Genomic DNA, 13,622 nt, shown 5'->3' with positions numbered 1-13,622 from the left:
TGGATGTTAGCTCAGGGCTAATCTTCCTTACAAAAACAAAACAAAACAAACAAACAAAAAACCAAACAAACAAAAATCTAATTTCTTTCTAATGTTGATGACATAGTAGAACAAAGACAGAAATTAGAGCAAAATTATTTCCAGTGTGACATTCTGGTGGCGTACGCATAGATAGCCACGGGAATATAACAGCTGCAGCTTTCACTCACAATCAAAATTATTGTAAAAATGTTCGTGTGATCATCATTACTCTTCAATTTCAAAACAAAAATCTTCAGCAGCATTTTTAGAAAAAAAAAATCTTTCAGCAACAAATTAGTAGTGAAAAGAAAAAGTAGCCACCATCGATGGAAAATTCAAACCACTATAGATTTAAGCAGTGGAAACAGCCTCACGTTTTTATTTGTTTGCTTGTTTATCTGTTCCCACAAAGGATTTGAGTGTGTAAGGAACGGTATGCTAGCAGTGGTTTCTTAAATCCTCGAGTGTGTAATCTACTCAAGTGTGTGTTGGGTTGTGGCGGATAAGACGAGTTAGTGGAAGAAGCGAATGGCCTGCGTTTTCAGAAGCACGATTTATATTGGTGACAATATTGATACATGCATTCTGTTAGGACATCAATAAAGTTGACACATTTTTAATTCTGAGGAAAATAACCTGAGGCATTCTGTAGCTGCACTGAAGATTTTTATTTGTTCCCAAAACATATCAGACCATTTCAAGATACAAGCCTTCACACATTTTGCCCTGAATAACGCTTCTCACTGGACAAATGTCTTTACTGGACAAAATACCACTTGTTGTCAATACCCAGCCCAAATGTTACCTCCTCCGTAAAGACTTCCTGACTACATAAGATTAAATGAGATGCTCTATCTGATGTGTGTTGAAAGAAAAAGGAATAAATGAATAAATATTTTAAAGGTCTCACTTAAAAACATGTTTCTGTAAAAATGTTTACACTCCAATAGAACAGAGATCACGCTCATTATGTTTAGCATCTAGAATGTTGTTAGTGCTCAATAAATATTTTTTGAATGAATGAACAAATTAATGAATGAATGAGGTGATGTTATATCAAACATGAGAGACCAATATAATTGGTAAAAGAAACATCTTTCTAAGTTTCAATAGGGATCATTTCTCTATCAGACAGGTAGATTTTTGTGTCACTAACCAACCAAATTATATGTGATCTGAAAGTTATGAGACTGAATACTTTAGTAACTATGAAATATCCATTCATTCATAAAATTATCTACTCAATAAACAGATTAAAAACTTCATCATCTAAACAGAATCTTGTTATTTAATTCATTTAAGCAATAACAACTGAGCCTTGAAATGAGTATTGTTCCATAAATAAGATTTCAATATATGTTATCTTTTAGAAGGAAAAATACCATAGTCATGTCTATAATACAACAAAATCTACCATTTTCTGTGTGTGGATGAAGGGAGAGGCTGGAGGATGGTCTCAAACACATTAACCATTTGGGGAATAACTATTGTAACAGCCTCATATCCCTAAATTGACCCTCAAATGATTGGTTTTACTGTCTACAGTATAGACTCAATATAAGTGTTCATTCACTTTGCAGATTTCAAAAGCTGTTTCCTACAGGGTTTGAAATGGTACATTTTTCAAGACGGATCTAAGGAGCACAATTAGTATTTAGGGAAGAAATTGATTGATACACATAAGTTTTGCATGAGTATGTGATGTCAATTGATCTAGCATTTTTCTTTTAAAAGTATTTTTTTATTATTAACTAAATGAACTATCCCATTTGCTGTTAATAATCAACACCTAAGTCCATCTAAAAAGTAATGTACTAGAGTGAATGAACAAAACACTTTAAGCAAACTAATACATTCTTTTTTTTTTGGTGAGGAAGATTGGCCCTGAGCAAACATCTGTTACCAATCTTCCTCTTCTTGCTTGAGAAAGATTGTCTCTAAGCTAACGTCTGTGCCAATCTTCCTCTATTTTGTATGTGGGACGCTGCCACAGCATAGCTTGATGAGCAGTGTGTAGGTCCGCGCCCGGGATCTGAACCTGCAAACCCCGGGCCACCGAAGCAGAGTGTGCAAACTTAAGCAGGCTCTGCAATCAGACTACGTCACTGGGCTGGCCCCTAATATATTCTTTTTTGACAAGAAGTGAAAACAGTGTATTTTAGTATTTCATTTAAGAGCTCTTATTTCCTTAAGAATTTAAATTAACATGAAAGTTAAAGAAAATGCAAAAGACAAATGCATTACATCAAAGTAAAATGTCTCCTGATTTCTCAATTAAGTAAAATAATGACTAGTGGAAAGAATTTAACATTAGAATGAGGAAACCAGCGGCCCATCTAATCCTCTTAACTGTTGTGCAATCTTAGGCAAAGCCACTTAACTTCTCAGGGTCTCAGTTTTCTTATCTGTAAAATGTAGCAGATATTTTATTATTTGAAGCAGGTAAATTCTAAAGCCATTTCTCACTCTAAAATTTTAATATTACTTTGAAAACAGGCGTTCCAACGATATGTATCTATGTGGCCTAAATTTCTTGTATGCAAACCTAAATTGTATATTTCACCATACCCAAATTATGATGAAGTAGCTTAAAGGATCATAGTAAGAACTAAGGCCCTATGGAATTTATTTACAATTCACCACTTTAGTGCCACCTGATATTAATTCCACCTGTAGAAAAGAACCACAAAAACGATATCACTTTAAAGCCATAAAGATGACTAAATGGATAAGGGCATAGACAAGTGGAAAAAAAATTCAAATATTGTAGGAGAGGAGATTAGGCATCCAGACTCTAGCTAAATTTCTTTTAAGGCATTTTATGAAGTAAAACACAATTAAAAGTGTTCTACCCAGGGAGAGAGCTAATGAAGCTAAGGTCGCTGGTTCAGTTCCCCTGTGAGCCATTAGCTTTGTTTCATTCCATTGTCACAGACTTGCTACCCTCTTAACCCCGACTCACCATCCTTCAAATTCATACTGGTGGTTACAAAGGAAATTTGGCAAGACTGTTTGGAAGTGTAAGCAAAAATCTATCCCCTCTGCTAGAAAAATAACACAAAGATCAAGCCCCAGTGATACAACATCATCCAAGAATGGACAGATCAGATTATCACTATGATTGTTATTGTTACTGTTATCATCACCATCATGATTACGTTGGCAGTATAGCATCATGGTCAAAAGAGCAGACTCTGTAATCAGACTGTCTAGATTTGAATCAGCACTCTCCCACTCACTAGCTCGACAACTTGGACAAGTTATTTAACTCTCTGAGCCTTATTTTCCTCGTGTGCAAAATCGGTATTATAATAGCACTCTTGTAGGGAAATTGTGAGAAATGAAGGAGTTAATACATATAGAAAATTCCTGACGCATATTAAGTACTCAGTAGATGCTATTATTTTCATCTTTCAGTTGTCTTGGTCATATAGACTAGTTAGCACTTGCTAAAAAGCATATGTATTCGTTTTCTAGGACTGCTATAAAAGAACTGGGTGGCTTAAAACAACATTTATTCTCTCACAGCTCTGGAGGCTAAAAGTCTGAAATCAAGGTGTTATCAGGGGGGTACTTCCTCCAGAGGCTCTAGAGAAAGATCATTCCTTGCCTCTTCCAACTTCTGGGGCCTCAGTTTTTCCTTGTCTTGTGGCAGCATAACTCCAATTTCTGCCCCTGTCTTCATGTGACCATCTTCTCCCCGTGTGTGTCTGTGTCTCTGTATCAAAATTTCCCTCTCCTTTCTTTCTTTTTTTTTTTTTTTTTGTGAGGTTGACCAGCCCTGAGCTAACATCGGTGCTAATCCTCCTCCTTTTTGCTGAGGAAGACCAGCTCTGAGCTAACATCTATTGCCAATCCTCCTCCTTTTGTTTTCCCCAAAGCCCCCCAGTAGATAGTTGTACATCATAGCTGCACATCCTTCTAGTTGCTGTATGTGGGACGCGGCCTCAGCATGGCCAGCGAGGCGGGGCGTCGGTGTGCGCCCGGGATCCGAACCCGGGCTGCCAGTAGCTGAACGTGCGCACTTAACCGCCAAGCCACGGGGCCGGCCCCTCCTTTCTTTTATAAAGACATCAGTCTATCAGATTTAGGTCTCTCCCAAATCCAGTATGACCTCATCTTGACTTGATTACATCCCCAAAGATCCTATTTCCAAATAAGCACACGTTCACGGGTACCAGGAGTTGGGATTTAAATGTATCTTTTTGGAGGACACAATTCAATCCACTACAGCATACAAAGCAGAAAAAAGAAAGAAAATGAAGGCACGAGGAGAGTTGGTAAAGCAGAGAGATGTAGAAGATCTGATACTAATACTTATTTGGGGGAAATAGATAAATAGCTTCCAAGAAATCACTAAATCCTTACCCGCAGCTACAGTAACAGAGCAACACCCTTACATGTGGCTGAGGCAGAGCCCTGAAAAAATATCTTTGGACCATAAATGAGCAACAAACTGAGGCAAGCAGACTTCTTCTTCCTGGGTGGTAGCCAAATGCGGTGAGAATCCTGACATAATTTTGGTCAAATTATTTAGCACAATTCTGCCAATGGCACCCTCCCCTTGTTGTCATGACTAATAAGTTGTGACTTACTGAGACAAATTCCATATCTGCATTGGATGCGAGGTATCCTGGATGATCTTAAACCCAAATAAGGGGATGACGATCTGAGGCCAGCATTTGCCCTGCGTCCTGGATGCCCCCCGGGGATGGTCATGTGTTGTGCGTCCTGTATAAGCAAGTTTCTGGATCTAAACTATTGTCCAGTTGAAGGCTGAATTGTGTCTATAAATAGCATTTTCTTTCCCAGGCAGTTTTGAACCAAACAAAGAAAACCTGATAGTCTTTTGCCTGAAACAGCCAAAAGGGACAAGGAATTGGGGGCTTTACTCTATCATTGATTTAATGTATGACGTGGAAAGCCCTCATCATATCATATTGCCATGTCCAGTTTTCTCCTCCTGCAAAGCAATATTCAGTTTCCACTGTATTGACTCAAATAAATATGTTCCCACGATGGCAAAATACAGCTCACTGTAGCAAAACTCTCAGCGGGAGAGTGTTGTACACTTTGGTCACAGTTACGATTTAATTTAGGGCTTTATCTGTCTGCCAATGAGATTATGGGAAAGAAGCATAGGTATAGGAAGAAAATGGTGATGATGGATCCTGATATTTGAAAATGGATGAGTTTCCCAAAAGAAGAGCATAAAATTCTCTGGATCAAATTCAGATAGAAAGCTGGCAGGCTGCCAGATTTGTAATTGCATCTTGAATTGAGCTGTAATCCTCACCACTTCTGAAAACAATAAGAATGAGAAAACGGTAAACCACATTTGTTTTAAATAGCAGTCTTTGCTTAGCATCCCTAATAAAATATTTTCCTGACACTGTGGTTACGGCTTGAGAGTTATAAAAACAATATGTTTTTTGTGTAAGGAGGAAAAAGAAGGTAATGTATTTTGTAGGGGGGAAAAGAAAATTGTGCATTTGTGGAAGGAACAAAGGAAAACCTGTATTTGGGGAGGAAAGGGGAAATTACGTGTTTTCTGTAAAAGAGAAATTTATATATGACTTTTTAAAAAACAACCTTTTAGGTTTACGACATATGAGTATAAGGTCTTTGTACACAACAGCATGGGTTTTACACCAAGCCAAGAAGCGACTGTGACAACGTTAGCTGGTCTTCCAGAGAGAGGCACCAATCTCACTGCGAGTGTTCTCAACCACACAGCCATCGCAGTGAGATGGACTAAACCAAGTAAGTAAGCTTCTCCTCTCTTTATTTCCCCTTAACGTATGAGTACCAAAATGAATTTAAAAAGGACATGTTAAAAAATAAAAACCAGGGGCTGGCCTGGTGGTGTAGTGGTTAAGTTGGCGCGCTCTGCTTCAGGGGCCTGGGGTTCATGAGTTTGGATCCCGGGCACAGACCTACACGCTGCTCATCAAGCCATGCTGTGGTGGCATCCCATATACAAGACAGAGGAAGATGGGAACAGATTTTAGCTCAGGGACAATCTTCCTCAAGGAAAAAGAGGAAGATTGGCAACAGATGTTAGTTCAGGGCCAATCTGCCTTGCCAAAAAAAATTAAAATTAAAAAAAAATAAAAACCACAAAAAGCTGAGGTCCTTGTGCTGGTCTCCTTCAGAGGCAGACTCTCTCTCCGACTTCTCCATCCTTCTTGGGCCTTCTCTCCTTTCTTCCATTCCTTTTGGATTGGGAATGTACTTTCTGTCACACCAGCCAGTTGTCATAGAAACATCCGTGCATCAATTTGATACAATGTAATATTGTGAACTTTCCTATGGAGAGCTCTGCCCCCCCTATCTTGTAACTCATCACTTATTAGCAAGAATCATTTACTAAGATTGCAGTAATGTGATGGCTTTTTCCCAGTGAATCATCTTCAGCATTGATTATAGACCAAATTCCAGCCTGAGATATAAAATGAAGCCTGAACATCACCACTGGACTTGCATCAATAATGCAAGGGCTCACCGTGGCCCCATTCAGGACAAGTCAGGCAGTTAGAAGAGCTCACAAATGGATCTAGTCTGTTCCTGCAACTTAAGAAACTACAAAAACTGAAATTTCAGATCTAGTTGGTCAGTAGAGTAGCATTTAACAGCTGATCTGTTAATTTGTAGTGATCCATTATCGCAATCAGAAAAGAACTGAAATACTGAATCTATCATGGAAATTATGTATTGTAATCATTCTTATAGGTATTACTTGAGAGCTGGCAAATAATTGAATCAAAGCTTCCTAGAATATTACCAAATATTGAGAAATATCTAATTTGAAAAGCCCCAATTAAAATATTTGTTTTATGAAAAAAAATTTTACCTCCTAGGGTAATCATCTACCAGTTTTTACTATATAAAAAGTTGTAAAGTGACTCCTGGTTGGTCAATAGTAACCATATGATTTTGATCCAGCCCTTGAGTTTTGTTACAGCCTAAGAAGAGAGATGCTTTCCTATTGCATCTAGAACATCTGAGGGAATTTGCCCCAATGTTCTGTTATATCAGCTGTGAATTAAATGCAGTATTAGGTGACATTAATTGTAAATTAAAATCAGTACCAGTTATGTTGATCTACGTTGCCACGAAATAACGCATTTTTACAAAAGACTCTCACTCTAGGGTTTTTATAAGGTTGCAGGTTTCTAATGATCTGTGTCACCTCTATTGGGATCTCTTAAACCATTTAAATGGAGGAATATAAGTTAATTGATGCTTATGATTACCCTCTGAGACACCTCTGGGAAAAATAGAAAGTTTTTATCTAGAGATGGATTTTTGTGTGTAATATATCTTACTCATCTCCCTTCTTCCTTTCTAGTTCACCCTCACCACCTGATTCTTCTTAAAAGCCTACTCATAAAAGTGGCTGCCCTCCCCCTCACCTGGCATTTGAATACTTCTGTTAAGATCTGGCTGCTGAATTTTCACCAATATAGGTCCTTCATGTTATAATTGCATGCTGAAGTAAGCATGCTTATAAAAACTGACAAACCTAATAGATCTGAAGCAGCTCTCTGAAGTTTCATTACCTTGGTAATTTGAACCTCTGACCTTCGGGATGTAGGTAATGCAATCTGCTGTTATTTCCATTCATACCTTAGAAATTTTTCACATAACTATTTGTGAGCACAAAGGTTAACTCTCTGAAGAGGGTCGGCTCTGTGAAAGCTTGTTGCATTATCATTTTCTTCCTTCCTGCAACCCGATATCCTAAGTAAATTAACTAGTCACTCCTCTGTGAAAGGGCCACCTATTTTTTCCAATTTTACTTTAAATGGATTTCTTGATTTGCAGGATAAAATTGGCACATTGTCTAATAGGCTAAAAGACATAAAAGTATAGGTTGAAAGTTAAATGAATAAATTCATAAATATTTACATATTAAAAATTGCCTTTCAGGAGGCCAGCCCCATGGCCCAGTGGTTAAGTTTGGCACACTCTGCTTCAGTGGCCAGGGTTCGGTTCCTGTGGACCTACACCACGTGGTGGCGGCCATGCTGTGACAGTGACTCACATACAAAATAGAGCAATATTGGCACAGATGTTAGCTCAGGGCGAATCTTCCTTGGCATAAAAACACAAAAAATTGCCTTTCAAAATCCATAAAATATTTTTTTAAAAAACATATTCTTTCTTACCTATGACCCTCCACACACACACACCATTTTGGTAGCAAAATATTTCTGGTAAAATTTGCCAGTCACAGATTAACAGGCATAAGTTATTGAAAATTTTGGAAGTGCCTGTTTTAAACTTTTGCATCACTACGTGAGGTCATGTGAGGTAAAAGCATCTTGCATTCCTTCAATTCATTTTTACAGCAAATATTGCAAACTGGCAGCACAGAGACCATATTTAATTCCCCCATCCTCCCTGCATTGTTTTGCCTGCAGGATTTGAAATAATAAAATCTTGCCAACATTTAACAATCAGATTTCCCATAAAGATGACGATTTTTGGATTGATTTGAAAAATCAAATGACTGGGCGAAACTATTCCCACATTGCTGGGGGGAAACTATCAGCTGGCACTAAGTAGTGGTTTCCCCTTTAGACAGATCACAGACTCCCCCTCTTCCTGGTCCCTATAGAGATGTGAGGTTCTTATTCTTGCTTTCTATAATAAAGGAAAAATTTCAGCCTAAATAAAATATCATAAAGATAAATTATATTAGTGAAAAAAATCACATTTTTATAAGAAGAAATACAAAAATACCCTCACTTAAATTATTCCTACAATTCTCAGAAAAGCCCTATGAGATAGAAACTGGTGTTTAGTAACTTACCCAAAATTACAATTAATAAGTAGAACTTCCCAAACTCAAACTTAGGGCCAAAGCGTCCAATTTTCAGCTATTTCTCATGCATTTAGACTTAGTGTTATTAGCACTTTGTCAAGAGTGATTTAATAAGACCCTTCCCATTTTCACTGCTCACTCTAAAATAAACAGCAAAATAAGAAAATTTCCACTCGTGAGTGCAGTGGAAAGGCAGCACCTCTTCTGGAGTCGCCTCACTAACCAGGCCAGAAAAGAGCAAGAAAATACTGGAGGTAGTGAGGGAGAAAGGTATGGGGAAAAAAAAAAAGAAAGAAAAATCATGCCAATGCTGTCCACTTTACCATCTGCCAAAAGTTCACCCCAACCTTCAGATGTTCACATCTTGTATCGTATAATCCTCCTTGCTTCTCTCTCTCCTTCTTCTCTTTCTTCCACATTCCCTCCTTTTCTTTTTCTCTTCTACCTTCCTCCCTCTCTTTCTTTTCCTTCCTTCCATAGACTTTATTTATGACTTTTTTTTCCTGGGCCCTGGGAATACAAAGATTAATGACATAACTCCATGCGTTATCATATCTCAGTGAACTCTGGAAAATTCATTAAGCATGAAGGTGTCACCATTAAGAGAGTATGTTTAAATCCACACAAAAGGCATCTGCCTCATTTTGATCTCTTAATCAGAAGCCACCAGATTTTGTAGCTAGAAGACTTCCTGACTTTGTCTTTATTTATCTTGTTCAAGTGGCAATACATATAAATATTTCCAAATCTCACCTCTTCTAAAAAGCACCCACCATTGTTGGTTCAGCTGGTTCCTCTGCTCTGCTTCCCATCCCTCCACTTATCAAAGCAAATAGACTGTATTGGCTGTTTCCACTGGCTTCCCTCCCATTCACCTGTGCACCTGTTGTAATCTGACCTTCCTCCCTTGTACTCCACTGACATAGTCCTCTTGAAATCATTGTCACCTAATGACCCAGTCCAATGCGCTCTTCTCAATGCCGTCCTATTCTGTTTCTCTGTGGTAGTGGGCACTATGAATGCTCCCTCCTGTCTCACCAACTGCTCCTTCTCCTCATCCCCTAATACTTTCCTCAAAGTTCTTTCCAGAATATTCTTCCACACTCCAACTCTGCTATTGGTGATTCCATCTATTCTCACTGTTTCATATTCTCCTAACTAGAAAATTGACAAAACTCTATGAAGCCATATGAAGGAATGATTTTAAAAATAGGCTTTGGGATCACAGAAACTTAAGTTTGAATCCCAGCTCAGTATTTTCTAGCACTGTGATCTAAAACAAGCCACTTAACCTCGCTGAATCCTAGTTTTCTAATCCAAAATATGGGGATGATAATAACAACTGCCTTAAAATGTCATGATAAGGATTAAATGAAATAATATATATTTAGCACTTAGTAATTATTTAGTATTGGTATAAAGTATTATTCTGTCTCTAAAATGTTCACAGTACTTTCAACAGCAGTTTTACCAAAGAAGAAAAAAATTGGGAAGCCATTTCTAATAAAAATTTAGGACCTAATTTTGCAAGGCATTCAGATAAAAGCATTTCTGCAGTGAGTTGAAGATAGATAAAAGATCTATGTTGCCTATAATTACCTGACTTGGCTGAAAGGTAGAACTACTGACTATTTCGTGGTACCATTCTCCCTCTTTTCCTTTCAGTGGTGGTGACCCCATGTCCACCAACCTAGAGACTACCTTTACTAGCCTTCCTTGTGGTTAGTCGTGGCCATGTGACTGTGTCTGTACCAATAGAATGTGAAAAGAAATGTGTCTCTTTTTGGGTCATAGCCACAAAACATGGGGTGCGTGCCTACCTGTTCTCTCTTTGTCCTTCCCCTGGACTGGAGTGTAGACATGGCAATGTTCTCGGTTTCAACTCTGCAGACTTAGACAACACCCTAAGAGATCCAAAGCCACATAAGAGAAAGAGCCTGGGTTCTTGAATGACCACATGGAGCACAATCTGATTTGCTCACTTTAAGGTTGTTATGTGAGGTATAAATTAACATCTATTTTATTTAAGTCACTTTATTTGGGGGCTTCTTGGTTACAGCAGCCTACTTTACTAACTCAGTCCGTGTTTGCCCATATCAATTCACTTAAACAGCAAGAAATTATCTCTACCGTTTTCAATGCCAAATATAGAAGGATGATTAATTAACACATCTCATATACAATTTGCTTCAAACATGATTTTCTCTGGCAGGCTATTGTTAGGAGCTGGAACACAATGAGAGACTAAAGTAGCTGGAAGTTTTCCAAAATGCAGTTGTTGACTGATGCGTAAACTAGATAGAAGGCATGAAATATCTTGTTGGGAAAAATAAGGAGCCTGGCTTGGGTCATTGCCCAAGAGGACCTTCCTACTTCTTCATGTGAGCAGTTTTACCCTCAGGCAGAGTGAAGAGTTTTCTCAAGAAGTAGTTTTGATAAGCCCAAATTTTCCAAGAAGTACTTAGTTGATGACACAGAACTTTGCATCAGAGAACTTGGAAAATTGGACTCTGATTTGAGAATGTATGAGCAAGATAGAAACTTCTACCATAAAATAACCTTAATAGGATCCCTCCAGGTTTTTACGTTTGAGCAAAATTACCTCTCAATGAGCCTGCTAATGAGAGATGACTGAAGAAGTCAATCCTAGATAAATTAATTAGGAGACCTGTTGAATGGAATGATTTACTGTAATTGCTCTAAATCAGGGCCACAAACTCTTTTGTAAATGACCAGATAGTATTTACTTTAGGCTTTGCAGGTTATACACAGTCTCTGTTGAAACTACTCATCTTTGCCATTGTAGCATGAAAACAGCAATGGACACTTAAGCATAGCTATGTTCCAATAAAAATTTATTATGGACACTGTCATTTGATTTTCTTATAATTTTCATGTGTCACAAAATACTATATTCTTCTTTTGATTTTTTCCAACCATTTAAAAATGTAAAAACCATTCTTAGCTGACAGGTTATATAAAAACAGATAGCAGGCCAGATTTTACACACGGACCATATTTTGCTGATCTAGATGCTAAAGATCTAGAAGACATAATTGATATTGATAATAATCTCTAAAAGTAATCCAACAGCATGTAGGGAGCATAATCTAATTGCTTTTGCAAGAGGATTTTCAACTAGCTCATCTAACAACTGTATTAAATTATTTGGGAATCCGTTATAAAGGAGAGGGGTCTGGTCTATATTTGAGAGTTTGCTACAGCTAAGACCACATTTCTGACCAATATATGGAGATCACCATGAAAAATGGCATTTAATAGCAAAGATTGTGTCCAGAGGTTATAACCTTCTTCTTCAACTCAGTGAGGTTGACCTGATATGCTATAGTCAGAGCAATACCTACTCGGATAAATTTGTGTGGTCTATAAAATATGGTTTACACATAACAAGATTAGAATATCTGAGAAAATATTTCCCCATGTACATAATATTTAACATAAACTCACAGGAAATTCTCATTCCTTCCTGTTGCTCCAAACACAAGCCAGTATTCATATCTTAACTCCAAATTATATAACTCTAACTCATATATTCACATTTTAATTTCTAAGTCCACCTGGTTGCCACAAAAATGCTGCTAAATCAAGATGTCTCAAGTGAAATGACAAGTTTCAAATCCTGCATCCTGTAGTTACTTTTATGTTTTCTATCTTGTTTAATTGGATTCACACAGAAACCAAAACCAAAAATCTGAGATTTATCTGTTACTTTTCCTTATCCCTTTCTAGACTCTCATGAGTCATTTAAGGACCATGGCTCCTTCCATCTAGTAGATCCACCATTCCCTAGGGCCTTGGAGTCCCTCTCTAGCTGGGAAAACTAGAGACAATCAGAGATGGTCAATTGCTCTTTGACGTCTCAGTCCAAATATGGCACAAACTGGTCACATGACCTCACCCAGAAGCAAGGGGTCCTGAAAATGTAGTCTAGCTGTTTGACAAGAAGAGATAAACATGGGTGTTGGTGAGTGTAGGAGTATTTGCCACAGCTTTTATCTTCTATAGTAAATTTTCATGTTTAAATGCTATTTATCCTATTAATGCTATTATTGGTTAGCAATGTCTTTCTCTATTTTTCCATGACTTTCTATTTTATTTGTAATAAAGAATTTGGTGTACTATTACTTTCCTTGCCCTTCTCATCTACCATTTTCAATGTTTGGTTTATAAATTATTATTATTAATACATAATTATTTTTGCATAATTATTTAATCTAAATAGTTTCAATATGTATCATCAATTCTTAGACTTTCCCAATCTTGACTTTTGGATTCTGATCATCTTTCTGTCTTCTGAAGAACATTATTGGAAAATTTCTATCATTAAAGTCAAAGGAATTAAATAAATTAGTTACATATTCTCTTAATTTTTGTCTATATAAGAAAGTATTTCTGTTGTATTTGGACATAAATAATGACTTAGATGTGTATGAAATTCTTGGATCAAAATATTTTCCCTCAAAACTTGTTGAAGTTGTTCCATTGTCTTCCAACATGTGATGTTCCAGAAAACGTAATCTAGCTGTTGAGAAACTGAATGAGATGTCTGAAATTTGCCTGATTTTTTTTCTCCTTTGTAGATGACTTTTTGATTTTCAGTTTACCTTTGAAATGTTATAATGTTCCGTGATTATGTCTGTGTTTGGCTATATTGTCATTATTTTGGCCAAAACTGTATTAATCTACTCAATTTATAGCCATAAAGCTTCATTTTGGGTAAGGTTTTATGGAGTATTTTATATCCATGATT

At 37.2% G+C, this 13,622-nt stretch overlaps 1 protein-coding gene across 1 annotated transcript in view; it reads left to right on the top strand.

The window, feature by feature from the left end:
- USH2A (usherin) overlaps positions 1-13,622 on the top strand; it is a 761,558-nt gene that overhangs the window by 531,578 nt on the left and 216,358 nt on the right. Inside the window, exon 44 of the mRNA XM_087424358.1 lies at positions 5,621-5,784. Coding sequence (XP_087280484.1) covers positions 5,621-5,784 — 164 coding nt within the window. The remainder of the gene's footprint in view (positions 1-5,620; positions 5,785-13,622) is intronic.

The sequence above is a fragment of the Ceratotherium simum genome, chromosome 36 (assembly GCF_057802395.1).
Source record: "Ceratotherium simum simum isolate JZ-2026a chromosome 36, ASM5780239v1, whole genome shotgun sequence".
Taxonomy (NCBI): domain Eukaryota; kingdom Metazoa; phylum Chordata; class Mammalia; order Perissodactyla; family Rhinocerotidae; genus Ceratotherium; species Ceratotherium simum.
Note: the sequence above shows the minus strand (reverse complement) of the source record. Positions and strands in the feature narration are given on the sequence as shown.